The sequence below is a fragment of the Cryptomeria japonica genome, chromosome 3 (genome assembly GCF_030272615.1).
Source record: "Cryptomeria japonica chromosome 3, Sugi_1.0, whole genome shotgun sequence".
NCBI classification, from domain to species: Eukaryota; Viridiplantae; Streptophyta; class Pinopsida; order Cupressales; family Cupressaceae; genus Cryptomeria; species Cryptomeria japonica.
Window position 1 is genome coordinate 4,794,549 of NC_081407.1, and position 22,568 is coordinate 4,817,116.

General features: G+C 34.7%; 1 protein-coding gene across 8 annotated transcripts; it reads right to left on the reverse strand.

The window, feature by feature from the left end:
* Nucleotides 1-11,169: 11,169 nt before the first annotated feature.
* LOC131051901 (uncharacterized) lies at nt 11,170-21,927 on the reverse strand. 8 transcript variants are annotated; one of them, XM_057986492.2, is made up of 4 exons: nt 21,662-21,927; nt 19,600-21,455; nt 11,969-12,062; nt 11,170-11,571 (listed from the first exon to the last, which is right to left on the reverse strand). In XM_057986492.2, the coding sequence occupies exon 2, from the start codon at nt 21,315-21,317 to the stop codon at nt 19,956-19,958; it is 1,362 nt and encodes a 453-aa protein (XP_057842475.2). In that variant the 5' UTR covers nt 21,318-21,455; nt 21,662-21,927; the 3' UTR covers nt 11,170-11,571; nt 11,969-12,062; nt 19,600-19,955. The 8 variants fall into 8 exon arrangements, with proteins under 8 accessions (XP_057842475.2, XP_057842480.2, XP_057842478.2 ...); XM_057986497.2 differs by adding an exon at nt 19,294-19,369 and having other exon boundaries at nt 11,973-12,062; nt 19,600-21,927; XM_057986495.2 differs by adding an exon at nt 19,294-19,369 and having other exon boundaries at nt 19,600-21,927.
* Nucleotides 21,928-22,568: the final 641 nt, after the last annotated feature.

Below are 22,568 nucleotides of genomic sequence, written 5' to 3' on the forward strand. Positions count from 1 at the left end.
AGCGCACACTGTATTACTTTTAGCAGTGAAAACCACATAGTTCAATTCTTTGTCAAACTTCTTACAGCTTAAACAGCTGCCTTCTTGGTCAATATTTCATAATTCCTTTGCAATTTCAAGAACCCGAAAACACCTTTCTCCGGTACCATTCTTTTGAAAGTGTACGAATGATAGCACACTTTCAGATCATCCTATAGAAGTATCAAACAGAAAAAGTCAACACAACATGTTTGATGTGTGTCTTGTGACCCATATGTTCTGAGAACAAATGACTTGCAGAGTGCCCAGCATTTAGTTCCATTTTTTAGTTTAAAATTTACCCAGTGGTTGCTGCAGTTAATTATCCATGCACTCTGACAAGATGGAATGGCACCACAGGGACTATTGAGGAAGGGTGATTTTTTGCGTTCCTACCAAAATTGCAATCACCAAATTCTTTGAAGTATGTTCTCAGTTTGTTACAAATCCCAATGTAATTTGGCTGATTAAATCTGGTTATTGTTTTTGGAAAACCTTTATGAAAGACCAGTTAGAGACTAGAGAACTGTATTGATTCACTACAGACTCGAACAACACCAACAATGGATCCTGATTCAACAAATCACTTTGACACTTGTCCCCTAAATGTTGATGTAGTTGCTTTCATGTTTTGTGAAGTATTTGATTGGGGTTTGGACACCTCATCAAAGCAGCTATTTTTTATCCTCAATAACTTTTGTCAGATCACAAGGCTTCTCTCGCATTTGCTTCCATTGTGAATGAAGCATTTTTTCCTATAACCCACTACCACTTGCCTGAAGCACTTCATTGATCAAACTTTCCCTCTAGTTGTCAAGTTTGTATCAGTTTCAGCTTGTTATGAGTTGGAACTCATGATACTTGTTAAATCTCCTCTTTAAAATTGTCATTCATGGGGAGCAAACATGTAATTCCTCCTCTCTTGTCTCACATGTAAGCTTAAGACCGGGGCTGATATGCCGATGGTAATATCACAAGCATCTTCCACTACTAAAATTGACAGATCACACTCTAAAAAAGTAGGACACCCACCCCCCACCTTTCAGATAGGGGTAAGGATAAGCACTCAGTTTAACCTACCTAATTAATAGACTTCTTCTTGCCGAGTGCACAAATGCACTTGACTGGGGAGTCATGGTGTACTTGATTTCTAGCCACATATTTCTAGATTGTGCAACTGGAATCTAAAATATAATATTTGTCCTTTAAAGTAAAACCAAGGATACTGTTAAGCTGACTTTGGAAGGAACCTCAACTCTCTCTCCAATAAAAGATGAGAAAGTATTAGAGGCTAAATTGTCTCTCCATGAAATGTGCTTTGATATGGGAAATCCATTGTTAGTAACTAAGTAGAATTCTGTGTCAGAAATATGAGCTAGCCCAAGGTTGATATGATCATAAGCTCTTGTGAAAAGATACCAACAATTATGTGGATGGTATTGGTTATTTAAGCTGTTTTTCCACTAACCCAACAGATCAAACTTAATTACCAAGACTGTGGATGTCAGCTTGAGAACAATAAGCTGAAACTTGTAATCAGACAAAGGAAAGCTTAAGGCCAATGCTTAAGGAAGGGCAATCTTTCTTCACTTGAGGTTATGCTAGACCTAGAAGGGTATAATCCCTGAAGGTTTTTGCGTGACAATTAATGGAAAACAAAATAATAATCACTTTTATTAGCAGCAAACCCAGCAAACCCACCCTGATGAAAAATAAATTGAATGAATGATTCAATAATCGGATAATTACATTGAACGATATACACACGTATATATAGAGGTTATAAGACAATGTTCTATAATTAGAACATAACGTTAAAGTAAAAGATTAAAGAGCTAAACGCTAAATTAAGCGTGAAAGCCAAATAATGCTAAAAAGCTAATTAACTAAAAAGAAAAAGCTAAATGCTAAATAAAGATTAAAAGCTAATTAACTAAAAAGTTAAATGAGTCGACAACTGAAAATAGAAGATGACCATTATAGAAGATATTAATATTATTTTAACACCCTCCCTAATGGTCATCATACTCAATACCCAATAGAAAACACTGCAGGTGTTATCATCACACATGCAAAGAACACTTTGTTGCTACGGAGACCCTCCCAAGGTCTGCAGAATGTAAGTGACCAAGAGTACCAAAAGCCATCCAAGCGAATGTAGCCTTCACACGCGAATTAGAGATCTGGCACACATGAATTACTAAAGCCTGAAACAATGATTTTGAGGAAAAAATCAGCAAACCCTTTTGCAGAAGAGTACCAACTCCAAAACTGATTGCAAGATACCACGGTTGCAGATGTTCGCCCTGGCAGGTGCGACCCAAACTGATTGCAACAAAGCTCGATTTTTGAGGAGAAAAATCAAGCAAAACCAGAGAACTTTGCGAATCACAAATCCCATACGAACTTCGCGTATTACAGATGATTTTTGAGGAAAAACTCGTAAAAACCAGCAAACAATTTTTGAAGAAAAAATCGTGAAAACCTAGAAATCCCACGCAAGCTTTGCGGATGATAGATAATAATTTTTAAGGAAAAAAAATTGAAACCTTGCGAACAATTTTCCACAAAACCGATATTCGCGTAAGATTTAGTTATCTGGGTTTTACCCTTTTTTTCCACAAAAACGATTATTTGTAACCTCAGATTTCTTGGTTTTTCAATTTTCTCCTCAAAATCATAAATTCTCTTTTCGAGGGTTCTCCTATTTCAGGGTTTAGAATTTTTTCCTTAAAAATTATTATGTCATCCGCAAAGCTTGAGTGGGATTTCTAGAATTTCACGATTTTTTCTTCAAAAATTGTTTGCTGGTTTTTACGATTTTTTCCTCAAAAATCATCTGTAATACGCGAAGTTCGCGTGGGATTTGTGATTTCGGAAGTTCTCTGGTTTTGATTGATTTTTCTCCTCAAAAATCGAGCTTTGTTGCAGTCAGTTTGGGTCGCACCTGCCAGGGCAAACATCTGCAACCGTGGTATCTTGCAGTGAGTTTTGGAGTTGGTGCTCTTCTGCAAAAGGGTTTGTTGATTTTTTCCTCAAAATCATTGATTCAAGCTTCAGTAATTCGTGTGTGCTAGATCTCTAATCTGCATGTGAAGGCTACATTCGCTTGGATGGCTTTTGGTACTCTTGGTCATTTACATTCTGTAGATCCTGGGAGGGTCTCCGTAGCAGCAAAGTGTTCTTTGCATCTGTGATCATGACACCTACAGTGTTTTCTGTAGGGTATTGAGTACGATGACCATTAGAGAGGGTGTTAAAATAATATTAATATCTTCTATAATGGTCATCTTTTATTTTTAGTGGTCATCTTCTATTTTTCATGATATCAGAGCGAATCGATGGGATTCTTTAAAGTTTGGTGAATTTTTTAATAAAAATTCATGGCCTTCTTTCTGGAATATTTTCCAAATATTCTTATTGTTTTTGTATACAAAAATGATTTTGCTTTTTCGAAGGTTTTTTGGGGGTTTTGAGGGTTTCTTGTTCGTGGGCGAATTTCTTTGTGCTGGGCAGCAGTTCATGTTTTTTTAGGGTTCTAGAGATTTTCGAGCCTACAACTTGGAGTTTTCTTTTTGCAGGTTGAAAATTTTCCTAGGGTTTTTGCAATTTTCGACTAGGATTATAACCCTTAAGTTCAAGTCAAAATTTTATTCTGGTTGCAGATTCTTGGTGGGTTTTTCGAGACCTCAACTAGGTCGTCATCAGATTTTTCTGAGTGCATCGTTTTTTGTGCCTCAATTTTTGAGCCGTCGGATCTGCATTCTGATTTCAAATTCTTGGTGGGTTTTACTTTTTCAAGAGTTTTTTTGGGTGCCTTGTTTTCCGTGCCTCAAATTTTGTGTCAGCAAATTTGCCTTGGAATTTAAAAACAAACAGCAATTTCTACTAATTCTGTGGATGTCAGGAATTTTGGTTTCTAGGCGCCGTTTATGTTGTACATCCGACCTAGGGTCTCTGCCCCCTTTTTTTTTGCGTTTTTTTTTGGAAAAAAAATCGTCAATATTTTTTCTACTTTTGTTTACAAAAAAATCAGAGGGATTTTTTTATTTTGTGCAAATTATTATTTTTTTCTGATTATTTTCAAGAAAAATTTCAGGTTTTAAGTTTGCAGAAAATTTTAATTTCTGGGTTTCTTCCAAACTTCGAAATTCGCACCTTAGAATTCGTGCAAAAATTCTCCTCCAGGGTTTCAGATTTTTTGTGCAGCTGCTTCTATTCTGATTTTTGAATTAGATTCTTCTGACTCATGCTTTCACTTGGTTGACCTCGTTCAACCTCCATTTTTGTGATTGCATCTTTGACCAACATCATGTTGGAACACAGTCAAAAGTTCATCAGCTGCCACAACACCTGGAAATAGTGCATGACTCGTGCTTTCACTAGGTTGACCTTGTTCAACCTCCATTTTTGTGATTGCATCTTTGACCAACATCATGTTGGAACATAGTCAAAAGTTCAACAGCGGCCACAACACCTGGAAACAGTGCATGTTCACGATATCTGAATATTGTTACCTTTATCAAATTGATTTAGGCCAGACCTTGTCTTACATGTCCCAGGGTTTTCATAATTTTTTCCTGAAAAATTGTTTGTCAGTTTTCGGATTTTTTCCACAAAAATCATGGGAGGGTTTTCATGATTTTTTCCTCAAAAATTGTTAGCAGGTTAATAATTTTCCCTTAAAAATTATCTCATCTGTAATTCGATTATTGAATCATTCATTCAATTTATTTTTCATGGTAATTTCGAGGTTTGGAAGAAACCCAGAAATTAAAATTTTCTGCAAACTTAAAACCTGAAATTTTTCGTAAAAATAATAATTTGCAAAAAATAAAAAAATACCTCTGATTTTTTTGTAAAAAACAAACAGAAAAATATTGACGATTTTTTTTCCAAAAAAAATAGGGGCAGAAACCCTAGGTCGGATGTACAACATAAGACACCAAAATTCTTGACGTCCACAGAATTAGCAGAAATCGCTGACTGTTTTTAAATTCCAAAGCAAATTCGTTGGCACAAAATTTGAGTCACGAAAAACGAGACACCCAGAAAAATTTGAGATAACCCAAAAAAGCTCTCGAAAAACCCACCAAGAATCTAAAATCAGAATGCAGATCTGACTGCTAAAAAATCGAGGCAAAAAAACAATGCACCCAGAAAAATTTGACGACGACCCAGTTGAGGTCTCGAAAAACCCACCAAGAATTTGCAATTAGAATAAAATTTTGACTTGAACTGAAGGGTTAAAACCCTAGTCGAAAATTACAGAAACCCTAGGAAAAATTTCAATCTGCAAAAAAAACTCCAAGTTGTAGGCTCGAAAATCTCCAGAACCCTAAAAAAACATGAACTGCTGCCCAGCACAAAGAAATTCACCCATGAACAAGAAACCCTTGAAACCCACAAAAAACCTTCAAAAAAGCAAAATCGTTTTTGTATAAAAAAACAATAAAAAAAATCTGGAAAATATTCCAAAAAGAAGGCCATGAATTTTTATTAAAAAATTCGCCAAACTTTAAAAAATTTCATCGACCCGCTCTAATACCATGAAAAATAAATTGAATGAATGATTCAATAATCAGATAATTACATTGAACGATATACACACATATATATAGAAGTTACAAGACGATGTTCTATAATTAGAACATAACATTAAGTAAAAGATTAAAGAGCTAAACACTAAATTAAGCGTGAAAGCTAAATTAAGCGTGAAAGCCAAATTAAGCTTAAAAGCTAAATAAAGATTAAAAGCTAATTAACTAAAAATAGAAGATGACCATTATAGAAGATATTAATATTATTTTAACAGAGCATACAAAATCCCTAAAAGTATCACTAGACTTCACTGTGCAAGTTTGCATATTCAAGATTCAGAACCTCATTCAGCATTTCATTCATATCATGCATACAACTGTCTGTAATTCAGAATTATAACTCCTAAGATGTATCCAGAAAAATGGTTTACTTCATCCATGATGAACTCAATAAACAACACAGCATAACCTTCTGCAAATTATCTAACTGGCTTTCATAAAATCATATAAAAAATCAAGTTTATCAAGCTATGCTAGTTGTCAATACATGTGAAAAAGAGAACGAATACATTAGTAAGGAGATATTATCAATATGTAGTAAGTGATAATGGAATAAGTATTGTAAAACAAATAAATAAAAAGTAGGTCTATAAATTGTTATACATTTAATGTTGAAGGGATGTTATGAATACAGTTGATTTAATGGTTTAATTGTTTTCAAGAATCGATTATAGGATTGAAATCGATTTTTTTTATTAGTGAAATTAATTGTTGATTTGTTCATCTTAGTGGTATCATTTAATTTACTTTAAAGTATTTTTGTGACATAGGAGCCTATGGTTTAATGGAAGCATAAGATCGTTTATGAGACTACTTTATTTTCAAAAGTTGATTAAATTTATCCTCTTATAAAATACATGAACTGAAATTTATTTCCCTTTTTAGTTAGAATTTACCATGGGATCAAGTTAATCATTAATTTATCAACCTTAGTGATACCATTCAAATAGTTTTGCTTTAAGTTTTATTTTGTTTCAAATATGCAAATCCAGCAACAACCAATTAGTTGTTAAATATTCTCTTTAATATCCCTTATTGTTTCATTTCAAGAAGATATTTTAAAAAAGAAACATTTTAAATAAGTTATGAAAACTAGAACCATTTGCAATATTCAGCATTAATGATGCCTCTGGTTCATGTTTACAGGTCAAAGTTGTCATGATTGAACCACTGCATCTATAGCCTAACATAGCTGCAACAATGGCATCAATGGCACCATTCCTTTAAATTGTTAGGGAGTAATAAGCCCACCTTATTATGTTATTTAAATCTGAGTGAACAAAAAATCTTCCTGAAAGAAATAAACTAATGATAATACAATAATAAGTTAATCATCATCATAGAATATCAAAAAAAAAGTTTCATTCAATAAGGATTATGTATTTAAGATAAAAAATAGTAAACAAATCTTTGTCTAAATGATTAAGAACTTAATAAATCAATGTTTCCCTTATTGTGTAGTAGAGTTTGGGGAAAAGAGGCTCCAAAAAGAGTTGTGTATAAAGGTCTTTAGTATTCAATCCAAGCAAACAAAGGAGGTTTTTAGTAAGCAAGTATTCTGATGCAAGATTGATATTTTTTTCAAAGATTGGATAGACCAACTTGCACCAACATTTTAAAAACTTAATAAATCTAAAGATAAAATTGAAATTCACTATAAACTTGGAAAAGTTTAGAATGAACTTCTCATCCTCAGGGGTTTAGGCTGAATTCTAAAACAGGGTAGGAAATTGATTTTATAAATTATATGTCTTGATAGACAGCAACCTTGGAGCTTTTCCAATAGGGAAAACTAGTGAGAAGACTCCAGACACAGATTTCTAATTTTCCTGATAGGTCAAAGTCTCTGGTCGAAGAAATATACTTGTCCCATATAGACAGATGAATACCTACCCCATATGAATATAAGGATGTCTAAGTATACAAATGAAAGAACATATGCAAACTTTGGTATGATTGATAATAAAGGGAAAAACCGAAAAAGTTTGGGTAAAACCTAAAGGGTTGTTACACATTCAAAATTTGTCCTCCTATCTCACTGTAATGCCCCCATTTGGGGTATACCTGATTTTTGCCCAAAAATAACAATTCAAACAATACAACTTTTTTACAAATAGTATTCTATACTTAAATCACATAATAGCCATTGAACTTAAAAGAAAATAATCAATTAACATCAACGAAATAATCATGATGAGTCCTATTGATAAACAACATCACCTACATGAATTTGGGATTCATGCTATAGTTTCTTTCCTAACAACCAACCAAGACACTTCGATCCCTTGGCCTACAAGAGGCAGGACCTCCAGTCCATCCAACTTGGGATGGTCTACTTACATTGGGGGAACCGGTCTACTGTATCTCCCTATCATGTTTCCTTACTAATCTCATTTATGATTGCTTGTACAATTGTAAATTGATTAATTTACTAGTTCTGAGAATCTAGATAGATTGGTGAGTTAATTAAATAAATAAACTAATGTTTCCCTTATATTATAGTCTGCTGTTATTTTATTTTTAAATTCTTTTTTAATTCAGACTTAACTATTTGATTTCCTTATTGATATTTATTCTTATTTCTGCTTCTATTCATTTCCTTGATATTCAGATTTTTTATTCTCTAATTTCACTTGATCCTTCCACATCCACCCATAAACTTATTAATACTAGGCTGCTTATATTAAATCAAATTTCTGCTTTTTATTTTCTATTTTTCTGATTTCCAATCGAATGTTCCTTCTATTCAACTTTATCCTTTCTTGTGTCCAATTCAGATTTCAGAATGGGGCAGGGGAAGAAAGGTCACATCTCTTACTTTGAAGAGATAAATCTTCTTTACACACCCACTGCTTTCCATTACCTCCTGATGCCTTTTGGTAATACTTGCTGCCTTTGATTAATTATAATGAAAGGAAGTGCCGAAATGATAAACTCCAGTCGGATTCCTTTGAGACATTTCTACCCACAACTCAGTTGACCCTCCTTATTTATTGCTTATTTGGGTTGGCCCTGCTCTAATAAATCGTTGCCTGATTTTAAATATAAATAATTATTTATTAGATGTGGTCTGCTTCATATAGTTTACTTCTTTCTTACAGGGGGCATGACAATCACTACAATTCAAAGGGCTTTTGGAGCATAGGGGACTAATAAGGCAAAACTTATAAAATCTGAACACAAGGAAAACTTAAGGGACCTTGCATATATATTTTATAATAGGATTCCAATTCTCTTGATTTATATGATAAATCTCTCAAGGATAAAAGTCTAAAAACAAGGATTTAAAATCCAAATTGTTGTCTGTTTTAAATGTCTCCAGTGTTCCACAGGGATGTGGAGGAAATCTTCCCCACCACTGGCCCATCACCACCAACAAGGTGGGCACATTTCTAGGACACCCTGCAGAAGCAGAGGATATCTCCGTTATGTCCATCTTATTAGGGACATTGGGGGAATGGCCTTGATGGACTTATAAAGCACTGAGAAGGGGGGGTGAATCAGTGACACCAAAAACAATACTACTTTAAACACTGACCGGTAGATATACTTAACAAGTTTGTTAAACACTATGCATGCTTTCCAGAATGATATAAAAACATCCACAATAAGTAAAGCATCCACCATAACACAAGTGTTTATACGTGGAAAACCCAAATGGGAAAAACCACGGTGAGATGAGACTCACAAGTTCACTATCTACAGTATTAGGTAATTGACCGGTTAAGGTCTACAAAAATGCTCTGCTAGGAGCGAATCATGTTAAAGATCCCAAAGCTCTATTAAAAGCTATACCATGTTAAAGGTAGTACCCTATTAGGAGTAACCTCGGTAGAGGATTTATGAATCCAAATTAATAGATCACCTGGTTAGAGGATTTGTACAACGAAGCTTGTTAGAGCTTACCCGGTTAGGGGATTTGATTGTTGCAATGATAAGAAAACAACAAGTGGTGTGATCTAAAAGTAGCACAACATGCTTGAATAGATCCTCTTTTGCGCACTCAAAACTTCATTACCAACATACTCTGCAATAATCTCAACACCTTAACACTTCTATCTTCTCATCAAATCGACATACATCATATCTCACCATATGTCATTATATAGACATTTTGATTTCATGTCAGCCTTAGAAATTATATCACAATTTCCTAGGTGTGTATCTGGTCAATAAAACATAACTCATCACAAAAAACTGCCAAAATTTGTAGGTTAGGATAACTCATCATGACCGGTGATAACTCATCACACAATCAATGACTACCGGTTGGAGTTAACCATATCAACATATAAACCGATTGTCCTTCATTGCTCCTTTGATAATCTCCACTGGATCTTCAGGGTGGTGTCGGGTCATTCCTGTATATTCATATATATACCGTTGTCTCCATGTACCGGTTTGATATTCTCTAATCAAAACTTCTAGTACCGGTTGCAATATAATACAAATAACTTTGAAGTAACACCAGTAGATAATGTGATCATATGTGTGTGTACATGTTCCATCAATGACAACATATGGAGTCATTCATTACAATCATCATCAAGCCAACAGGCCTAACATCCCCAAGACAACCTACCGACTTCTAGGGAACACCGGGAGCCCCCTCAGTTTCTCTATGTCATGACAATACTTTAATCTGTGTCAAAGCTTTGAACAGACAAACAACATAACGTGCACAAATGGTTGACCTTGGAAGAAAGGAGTTTACATGGTTTTGGAGGCAAACAAACTATTAAAACAGCTTTTACTGTTTTTTAGTCAGAAGCACACTCTCTTATATCAACTTTATGAACTTAGTCTGTTCAAATATTTCTTATTTTATATATAACTGACGCCTTGGTCTCAGTAGAGAGTAGAGAAAGTGGTGAGGGAAAGGGTGGTTTATCAAGTTTTCATAAATGTCTGAATTTTTGCTGACTTCTGCAAGGAGTTTCTAAAATGTAAAAAATTAATCTCTTCGAAAACCAAAAAGAAAATATATTAAAATATTCGAGAATCCTTCAACTATTCAGCCCTCATTATATAAACCAGTTAGGTTCCATGGCTTCACCATTAGTTCTCTGAAGAATGAAGATTTCATAATAAATAGTGAGGACTTGGTGTTGGAGAAAACAAAGTAATAAAACAATGAAAAATAAAACGCGCCATGAAGGTCCATGTTATCCCAAAGATCTTAATATGGACTTGGTGACACGCAAAAACAAAGTTTATTTCAGAAACAGGAACATCATGGGACATGAGTGGCTGAGGAATCAAGTTTCTTTTACAAAAAGAAATAGAACAGGTCATCAGTGACTCAGGAAACCTCACATACCACACAAGCATGTGTAGAATTTAGGAGAACAAAGTTTAGAAACACAGCAGCTGCATTTCTTTTTCATCCATTACAACCCAAGTGTTAGTGAAATAAAACATTGGAATATTTTTGGTATCTGAAGTACGTCTGATTGCATTAAAGCAAAGGTGTGATGCATAATGAATTCAAAAAGTAAATTTTATAATCATATTACTGTCCTGATGTATATTAATTTCATTTTAGGTTCAATTCCACAAAAGATCTAATCTTACATAAATTGTTTTAAAATAGTAGTGCATAATGCATGGTAATATAAGTTTCTGAGCGTTCTCAATTTCAATAAAAAGATTGTCCCAGAAACTGTAATAAGAAAATGTAACTATAACAGCAAGACCAGGTAACTATGAATGCAGAAAAGCAGTAAACCTATAACCTTTAAAAAACAATTTCTTTTTAAAAATAAAAATATAATGGATCATGAATGGCTCAAGAAACCTTGCATACCACACAAGCATGTGCGGAATTTAGGAGAACAAAGTTCATGACCACAAAGCTATATTTCCTTTCCATCACCATTACACCCCTAAGCAAGTGACTCGTGATGCAAAATATCAGTCCACTTTTGGCAAACGAAGCCCATCCCACTGCATTCTGAAATAAACTATATAATAGTCAGAAAAATCTGTAAACAAATGTATCCTGCATTATAACTAAAAAGTCAAAAGGTAAATTGTATAATTATATAATTTATTATTTTTCATGATGTACAGGAATTCATTATTTAGCATATACATTTTTGTGCTAAATTCACTTCCACAAAAGATCCTAATCTTACATAAGCCAGAGTAATGAATGGTAATATAAGTTAAAACTAGTTCCCAATTTCAATAAAAAGAGTATGTAATATATAGCATATTGAAAACAATCACTTATAATTGCAAGACCAGATAATTATGGATTCAGAAATGCAGTAAATTCTATAACATTCTTTTTAAGCTTCTTTTAGTGACAGCAAACAATGGATCATATATGGCTCAAGAGACCTTACATACAGCATAATTCATCCTTAAACCCCTGTGCAAGTGAATCATGAAGCAGAATATTGGAAGGCTTTTGGCATTTGAAGTGCATCCCGTTGCATTCTGAGTTTAAATACACAGTAATCAGAAAAAACTGGAAGCAAAGATTTGCTGCAATATGCACTCAAAAAAGTAAATTAAAGAATTACATTACTATCATGATGTACAGAAATTCTTATTTTAGCATACATTGATTTTCAAGCTAGGTTGAATTCTGTATGAGATTAAAATCTTAAATAAGTCATACTGTATAAGCATGTGCATGGTAATTTCAGCTGTGTAAGATTCTCGCATATTCAACATTCAAACTCATTTAATGCACAGGAGAATAAAAACAAAAAAATTGTATTAAAATGCAAAGATCATAACAAATTCACACCCTATTAAAGTAGAGAATGAATTTCCAATAACAGTCAGTTACTTGAAATGTAATCAAACATGTTTATTAAATGCCGGTCCGTTTCCACGCCCGTGGGTACCCAAAAAACAGGTCCCACGTAAAAAAAAACTTTTAAAACATAGAAAAGCCTCCTAAACCTCTTTCACCCTATAGATGCTTGCTTTTGCTCATTTTACTCATTTTTCATCATCTTTTTCCTCCAAGCTTGTTTTGAAGGTAGATGCGTTTTTGTCTAAGGTGAAGGCAACAGAGGAGTGAGACACACATCAAAGAGTTAGAAACTTAGAATCATTGAAGAAGGATGATTTGGCTATCAAAAGTGAGTGAATCTTCATTTTTTTCAAGTATTTTTTAAAAAAATAAGAAGTTTTGAATATTTTTTTACACTTTGTATATATAATAAGGCTTAGGAATCATTGAAAAGGGAAGATTTAGCCATCAAAAGTGAGTGAATCTTCATTTTTTCAAGTTTTCAATAATTTCTTCAATATTTTCCAAGTTTTTTTTAAAAATTTAAGAAATTTTGAATATTTTTTCACACTTTGTATTCATAATAAGGGGTTATAATGCCGAATTTTTTTCAATAATGTTTCAAGTTTTCCATTTTAGGTTCATTAGTCATTTATACTGGCTGCCAGTGGAAGCTCTAGTTCAATTGTTTGGGGTCAAAATGAAGAGAGCCCTTTTAAAATTGATGCAAATTCGCTACTTTGGCGTTATACAACAATGATCAAACAAATGTCTGGTGGTGGGAGTTATCTATGGCAGTGTAACCGTTGTGGCACAGAGTATACAAGCTCATACTATCGAGTGAAAGGTAACTCATGCACCATCCTTGGACACAAAATAAAAGCTTGTAAGGCGTCAGATAACAAAGGGCTGTCAAAAGCTCTAATCCTGGAATATATTAGAGAACAAGAGGAAGCTGCAATGAAAAGCAACAAATCAAAGACTGATTATCCTCTTGCCAATACAAGCTCAAAGAGGCCTCCTAGTGGCTTCACAAAACCGTCTAGTCCACATCCATTCATGCCAATGCCACCACCTTTTGAACCAGAGAATGTCGTGGTCACACGAAAAAAAGGGCCCATTGGATAGGGCCTTCAAAAATGAAATCAGTGAAGTTCCAGATCAGAGTGTTGCTCGTTGCATTTATGGCAATGGGCTTCATTTCAACATTGTTAGATCACCTTATTAGCAGCAGATGGTGATACCCTTTGCAATACACGACCTAATTATGATAGTCTCGAGTATGAAAAGGTGTGAAGCACCTTATTGGCGAAGGAGAAAGCTTAGTAGAGACATCATTGAGAGTGTTCAAAGATACATGACTGGAAATAGGTGCATCCATTGGTTTTGCTGGATGGAAAGATTGCAAAAATAGGCCATCGATCAAAGTTATAGCAATGTTCCCTAAAGGGGCAATGTTTTTTAAGGTAGTGGATTGTGGGGCAAACAAAAGATGCAAGTTTCATTGCCAACATCCTCATAAAATCCATTGACATGGTAGGGCCTCAAAATCTTGTCGAAGTCATGACGAACAATGAAAATTGTAGGGTAGTACATGGTAGGGCCTCAAAATCTTGTCCAAGTCATAACGAACAATGAAAATTGTAGGGTAGTTGGGTCTATAATGGAGGCTACATATAATCACATTTTTTGGACACCATGTGCAGTCCACTCAATTTAATCATGCAAAAAAATGGCTCACAAATTGATTGGGTCAAACAAGTTTACACGGAGGCCAAGGAGATTCAAATGTTTATGACTATTATCACATTTTTCATCTCTGCATGCTCTCTAACTCTTATCATCCTAATGATGGATCACAAAGTGTGATTTGAAACATCGATGCAAAAATTCACACGCAATCTAATCCGGAAACAGAAGATTATTATCCTATCATCACATGTCACAAGCTGTATTCAAGACCTTCTCCAAGTTGGAGTTGTTAAAGGTAATTTAAATTTTATTTTTAAATTTTTTAGTTTTTATTTTTTTATAGTTGATATGTGTATTTCTTTATGCCGTGTTAGGTTACCGAAACATGATTTGCATAGCACAAATGTCTTAAGACAACTTGTGAAGGTGTGAAAGGCTGGAGTGCTATGGTCATCAACACCTTGAGGAGTGTATGGAAGCAATCAAACACAGAAAAAGCCCAAAAAGTAAGAGCATTGATCCTTGATGATGAGTGGTGGAATCATGTGGAATATGTTTTGAGTTTCACCAAACCCATCATGAGCATGATTAGGTATTCTAATTATGATCGCCCATGTTTGGGTGAAAATTAAGATGGCATGGACTCCATGGTGGAGAAAATAAGAGCAATAATATAGGCCAAGGAACATGACCCAATAGAAACATTTTTCAAAATTGTGCAACAAATTATTGTTGACTGTTGGAACAAGATGACAAACCCCTTACATCTCTTAGCATTTGCTTTAATGCCAAAGTATTATAGCAAAGAGATACTTGCATTGCCAAGGAGGGTACCACCACATAGAGATGTGGAGATTGCTACTAGCTATAAGGCTGCATTTAGAAAGATATATTCAAATGATGAAACTCGAAATATTGTCTTGAGCGAGTTTGGCCAATTGGTATCTTCAAAAAATCATGATGTTTCCGCTCTTAATGCCAAATATAAGATGAATGTTGATGAGTGGTGGTATGTACATGGTCAAGGCTCCATTTTCTTGCAGCCTCTTGCAATTAAAATTCTCTCCCAAGTATCTATCTTTTTATATTTTATTTTTTATTTTTATTATTTTTCATTTGATGCTATCATATTAAAAACATTTTTATTTTATAATTTATGTTTAAAGTTTTGATTCTTGAATTATAAAATTAAATACTAAATGTTGTATGCAAACTCAACAAGTTACAAGTTCTTCAAGTAAGAGGAATTGGAGTACATACACCATCAATTCGGTCCAGTGCAATTGTTTGGGTGCAAAAAAAGTAGAGGATTCGGTCTATATACACTCCAACTTTTGTCTATTGTCACGTAAGAAACCTGAATACAATGAGGGTGTGACAAGGAATTGGGATCTAGCCCTTAAGTGTGCTGATTTAGATGCTACAATTGCACAACTTGCCCAAGTCTCTATAGATGAGGCAACTCTTGCACTTGACACAGATGTAGCTAGTGGGAGTGGCATCTAATGGATTGTGGTTCAAATGATGTTGAACCAAATGTTGACCTTGAAGTTGATACCTCTGAGATAACAAAATATTTATATTTATATATATATACACACACATGTATATATGTATATATATACACATGTATTTATGTATATGTATATATACACATGTATATGTGTATACACACACACGTACGGATGTACCCAAACTCATACCCAAGGAAAACAAAATTGTCGTACACAAATCCATATCCTGATCCCATACCCGTACCTGAATCAGCAACTTAGTTAAACATAATACATCTTACTCTATAATCTTTTCTTGTCACCATGTACAGTTTGACCTTCTATAATTGCAGCATCTAGGATTCACCACTCAATACTATAGCCAGGCTTCACATTCTCCAAAATCATATGGCTTAATTGGGGATTTACATATCCAAAATACCATAATTTATTGAGTTGTTAAAGGGCCAGGCTCTGATAAGATTTCATCTTAACTGAGATAGTGTGAAACATTCATAGATCCTTAACAAACTTAGTCCATGGTACATGAATTTCTTTGTTTATGTTGTATCCAGTCATATCATTGTCCATATAGATCTATTTGTTTTCCACATAGCAAAATTCAAAGACTGCATCCTTTTGGTGGCATCAACTATTTGCAGCTTTGGAGGTAGCTACATAAAAATACGCTCTATTTGAGGTTGAAACTATTATTAAACCAACAGGCATCCTTGTAATTAGTTCCATTTATCTTTTTTAAGTCATCTGCAAACAATAATAAAGATCCTTCCAAAAGCTATAGTTTTAGTGCAGACTTCAATCTTATATTGTCCACAATCTAGTGCAAATGTCACCCTCAAATTTTCTGCACTTCAATTGAACAAGTCTTAAACAACGAAGAACAGCTCTTCCCTTGCAAGCAGAAGTTCTATCCAGTAGTCCATTGGCATGCTATAGTAACCTTCATTAATACAATGGGTTTTATACATTTGTCTTAACAATCAAAACATCCAAAATTGTGGTGATTGGGAGATTGACCTCTGAAACTAAATGTAAATGTCCACCTACACCACATAAGAAGTGATTTCTAAAACCATTATATTCTTGCATTATTTATCCAAGCTCTGTGACCACAAATATTGCAAAATAATGTAGTTACTGATCCCTTGAAGCTTGCAGTCAATAAAGTGCAATAAAACATAAGAGTTAAAGCCTTGGATATTTTCTTTCTTCTAACTTTTCCCCATAACTAACATTTTTTTCTAATAAGTCAAAGTGTTCTAGTTAAGAAAATATTATGATATGTACCATAGTGCTTTTTCATATTTACCTTCTGGATTTAATCCTTTTCATTCACCATTTATAATTATATTATTTGCTCAAAGCATACTTGAAGTAAACAAAGAACATGCCATTCTTGAATCTGGTCAAATTTCGGTGCAAGTCCAAGGATAATATTTGATAATGAATACCCACCTCAGCTGTAGTATTCTAACTAAAGTTGGTCTGAATGTTTACTTGAAAAGTCACTTAACAATAATATTACAGTTGCTGAATTCAATCTGATTCAAAGGCCAAAAAGATTAGGAGTTCCAGAATTTTCAGAAGATTCAAAGAAATTTCTGAAGCGGTTGAAAAATATGACCTGAAATAGAAAAATCTGTTAATCTGAAAAAAATCCAGACTAAAACAGATTTGTTAACAATGCTTAATCTTATTCCTTTTGTTGTAAAATCGGTTCGATCCATCTGTTCATTTCCACTCATGAGATCTGGTTTTCAAATATTTTGTCAGATTGCATGAATGCATCTGCAGTTTGATTTTTGACTAACAAGCTCAATATCATATACATTGTATAGTATAATGAGTGTATCAGGTACAAATGATTCTGTTTAGAAAGCAGATACCTTGTAATGTTCCCGTCCTAGTCAAGGACAGTGGTTTGAGGAGTTAGCCTATTTTTGGACCCTTGTAGGCTAACAAGGTATGGATAAGGGGGTCAATGATGCAGTATCTTGAGAGGTAGTCAGTCTATTTGTTCTAGTTCAGTGTTGAGTTCAGATCTGGTCTTTGTTTCATCAGTTTCTGACATCTTATGAGGATTTCCTATTTTTTAGGGAAAAAATGCTAAAAATAGACATGGTCCTATTTTCACTGACATGGTGAACTGTGGCCCCAACTTCTGACAGATTCAATTTCTGAGCAATAATAAGGGAGATATGAATTTTTAAGTGATTCTCACAGGCAATTAATGTTTTAATGAAATATTAAAATAAAATCATAAAGTGTATCACTTAAGTTTATTTAAGTGAAAATTTAATATCTCCCAAGTTGGGCATCCCTTTTAGGGTTAAGTTGGGAACCCTAAAAGCAAGTTATGATTTTTAAAAACCTAATTGCCAAAAATCGTACCTTTTGGGTATTTAGGCAGCCAAGATGAAATTAGACCTCATTTTCATTGATATTGAGCATTTGACATTTCTTTTGAGCACTTGGCTATGGCGGCTAGGGTTTGAACCTGTTTTGGAGAGCATGAATTCTTTAGAATTCAGTAGCTTTGAGATTGTGAAAGATCAATCAAATTGTTGCAGCTTGGTTGGCTTCATTCAGAAGTCAAATTGAATCAAATTGGGGCAGATTTGGCTTCTTACAAGGCAAATTTGTTGTAGCTTTTCTATTTACTGTTATTGCTGATAATTTTATGTGGTTTGGAAGTCTCTTTCCCAAACACACAGCTTGCTCATTTATTGGCCTCATCTTCTTACCGTTTGGGCGTCTTATTATTAAATACGAGCCGATCTAATATGTTTTTTCAGAATAAAAAACAGAACTTTGTAAGTTGCTGGTTTGAATTTTTTAATTTCAATAAATTGGCTAAGGACCTACGGGTATGCTTCTAAATTCTCCAATTCCTTGTTTCAGTTGATTAATTTCATATATTCTTTCAATATGTATTGAAAATTAAAGAAACCTGTTGGTGTTGGAAATAAGCCACACCCAGACCGATGATGGACTGGTCCAAGAGGGGCCAATAGATCAATGGTAGAGCACTCCAGCAGCGTATGGAAGTTCCTAGGTTCGAGTCCTAGCTGGTCCATGTCTCAACATGGTATCAGAGCCAGGTCCAGCCTAGGAGCCCCAAGCACACGAGAGGTGTGGCTTAAGGGGGGGTCTTGGTGTTGGAAATAAGCCACACCCGGGCCAACGATGGACTGGTCCAAGAGGGGCCAGTAGCTCAGTGGTAGAGCACTCCAACAGCATATGGAAGGTCCTAGGTTCGAGTCCTAGCTGGTCCATGTCTCAGCAAAACCCTTTCTGCAACTTCTATCTATTTCTGAAAGACCATCTCTAATAATCAAAAACACAAAAAAAATATTAAATTAAAGCAGTTTGAAGAATTGAACCAGCAAGGGTTCATCACATGCCTACTCCAAAACTCAAAAAGATAAATTCATCTGGAGATTTTGGCTTTATCAAACAGCTGTTGCTACAAGTCTATTATTCTTATCCCGTCTGCCTGTACTCTTCCTTGTCTACTAAATTTCTGAGACATATATTCTACATCCAAATACTAATATTCATCAACAAATAACCTTGTTCACAAGAACATCCAGCATTGTAAACTATCCTGCTAGAATTGACCAAATATTAAATGTAGATGCATTAAATTATTTGGTAAACCGAACCGTAAACATTAATAGAAATCTAATATCATAGAAACTAAATGAGCTAAAAATACCTTGCCAACCCCTCCAGTAGAAAAACAAAAGCACATTCTGGCATCTAAATACTAAGCCCTAGTCCTTTCAGAATCCCTAAAAGCAATAATACAGATTTAGAACACTTATGATCAAAAACGAAAAATACTGTCAATGATAACAGATTTCTACAAAATGAAAGTTTTACAAATTATGAACAAGTCACAACTACTAGTAAAATCAAGTCTGATCGCAAAACCAACAACAAACTACTCTTGTATCTTTGGAAAATTGAATCAACAAAACTAAATCATTATAGGGATGGTTGCAAGACTATAAGCACTTACAAAAGTTGAAAGGAACTTATGCACGTTCTTCTCCCGGCTTCCACATAGCAACCATGTAGCTGTGTCAAACAAAAGCAATGATGGATTTGCTGCTGTAATGCTCTAGAATTTCTCTTGCTCTGGCCATAACCTGCTTCTCCTTCATAGTACTTTATGACTCATTTTCGGTTTCCCCACTATTATTACTCAAAATCAATGATGTACCACTGCCATACTCAATATTTGAACTTTCCCTCTCAAATGTGGCTCCAGTCTTGGCTTCACTTACAGAATCTGTACAGGGTGCCGTTCACAAAGACATGTGGTGCAACATTGAAAATTTTAAGTGAAAAAAATATGTCATAAAGGTCAAGGTTCTACTCTCGATTCAAAAGACAGAAGGATATCTTTTCCAATTTTGAGGGCCAATGTTCACCCAGTTGCTGAGGATATAAATCCATTGCTGTCTTAAAATCAAGAAGTGAAACTGAAGACTGATCAAAACTCTCTTTCTGTATGGCATCCTTTCCAATACTTGTATTGTCCATATGTAAAGGATGAGCAGCCCTTGAAATGTTAACACCTTGTGTTGACTGACCAGGAATCTGACAATAAGGTTCATGACTTTGCCCGGCTAAACCCCCCTTCTTTAAGTCTATCGCAGACTTTATCAGTCTCTTTAATAAAGCATCTACACCATAGTTTGAGATAATAGCACAGTCCAAATTCACATTCTGCAAATCCTCAGCTTTGGCTGCCCTTTCCATTCTTCTGCAAAGAGTCTCTGTATCAGGCAATTGCTGAGAATCTATACAATATGTTGAATCGTGATTCAACAACCTAGTATAAGTTGGTCTTCTGGCATAACCAATGTCCCTAGAACAAAATTGAATTCCCAACGGTGCAGTTATTGGTCTGTCTACCCAAACAGCAGATTCAAGTTCGTTCACCTCTCCAACTGCTACCGCCTTATCATTTTCAACATCAGCAGCTTCGATAGCAACTTCGTCATCTGTTAGGACTTGCACGGCTGATGATTTTAAGACCTCAAGCCGTTGCCTTTTGACACTGGGGTTGATCTCTGCCTCAGGCCGCTGTCGCTTACTGTTAGGATTAAACTCTGCCTCAGGTAAATGAGGGGACCCGACTCGTGCTGAACAGAGTGGCAATGGTCTTGCCAAATCAGGGGACTTGAGATCACCCTTAGCCAATACTATGTCATTCTTAACAACTACTCCTTGCAGAGAAGCAGCAGAATCATCAGGCCTAGGAGAATTTACAGAGAGACTATACCTTGTTCTTCTATCAGACCGGATCTTCCTGTGGGACCCACCAAAAGCAGCATGACCATCTCCATTGGAGGAGCACAAAAAATCCCCATTCTCATGCAAGGGAGAATTGGTCTTGGCTTTTCTTACTACTCCATTGATAGGGCCGCTGGAAGGAATCTTGTTCAAAAGTGCATTCTTCAAAATACACTTTATAAGATGATTGTGGAGTCGAATGTTTTCCTTACCAATAGTCAAACGGCAGAGCTCATCAAATTTGATCTTAACAAGTTTACCTTCTAAATACTTCTTAAACTGTTCGAAGTACTTACTAGTCTTCTCTGGTCCAATTTTCTTTTCAAACTGTGCTTTCAACTCTGCTAAGTTTACACGCTGACATTGTTGATGTTGTGCCATTTCAGGCAGTAAATGCCATGTGGATTTCTCTACTCTGTTTGCTACAGTCCTCATCCTTAACCAACTTCAAAATCCAGTAGGAAAATACCCAATACTAAAATAACTCTTCGAAACATATAACAATGCAAGGCGTTTACAACTTGTTCCGAGTATCGTAATCCGCAACCAAGATCAACCCATGTGAAAACGAACCTTGAAAAGTAAAACCCAATTAGTATATTCTTCTACTTCTAAGATTAGGGCACAGTAAACCCTTCCCCAATTCGACACAAAACAGAGACACACCTCTCATTTTTCATTCAAATTGAAGCAGACATGCAACTGAGCAAATTAAATTATTATTTTCTATCTGCCCGTTGCTAAGAAATTCGACGGTGATAGTAGCAAAAATTTGTTACCACTCGTGTTGCTGTGATCGCTCCTTCTTCCTCTGTTATTGTGTGTTCCTCCTCTTCTCCTCTAGCGCGCTCTGTTTAATTTCACTATGATATGTTATCCAATATCCGTAGGGCTTTTTTATAGTAGAAAACTGAGGTTCTTCTATACCAGTCAAAGGTCATTTCAAAATATCAGATGGGTGTTCGTGTCCACCCTTCACAACAGGGGAGACGAGGCGAAGGAGACTCTCCATTAAGGTAGCGTTCATGTGGGGTTTCCTACTACTGGTTGAGATTTTTCTAAATTTTATGAGGTGTTTCAATAGATTTTAAGTTTAAAGTTTTATAATTTTACGAAATTGATAGTTTACTAGTTTTTTAATAAAATATTTATTTTAATTTCAAATTTTATTTTTAAATTTGTTAGTATAAATTTAAAAAATGTAGTAAATTATATGTGGCAATAAAAAATAATTAATTTAGTTTGGAAAAATTTTAAGTTGTCTAAAAAATATTTTTCAAATATTTAAAATATAAAAAGTAGGAGGTCTTAATTATATCTATTATGTGGCAATTTTTTTGTCTTCATACAATCCCTACATCATAAAAATAGTTCCTTAAGGAGGCTCCATGGGATTGCTTCTTAAAAAAGCTCAAATAAATGGATAATATAAGGTGTCGATTCATTTAGAGAGCTTCCAAAGTGATTGGAGGGCATGTACATTAGGGAACTTTAAGGTCATATATATTATAGCTAGTAAGAGTCAAAAATGACATTTCATCATTACACAAAATATTTCTAGCTCTCAAATTATAGAGCCTTTCTCTATCAAGTTGAAAACTATAAATGCATATTTTACCATTTTTCAAATTTGAAATTTAATCATGAGTCCAAGCCAACCAATCCTAACTAGTCTTTGCTCACTAT

What these genes read in the sequence shown, in the direction of transcription:
- LOC131051901 (XM_057986492.2), bottom strand. Translation starts at nt 21,317, where the DNA reads ATGAGGACTGTAGCAAACAGAGTAGAGAAATCCACATGGCATTTACTG.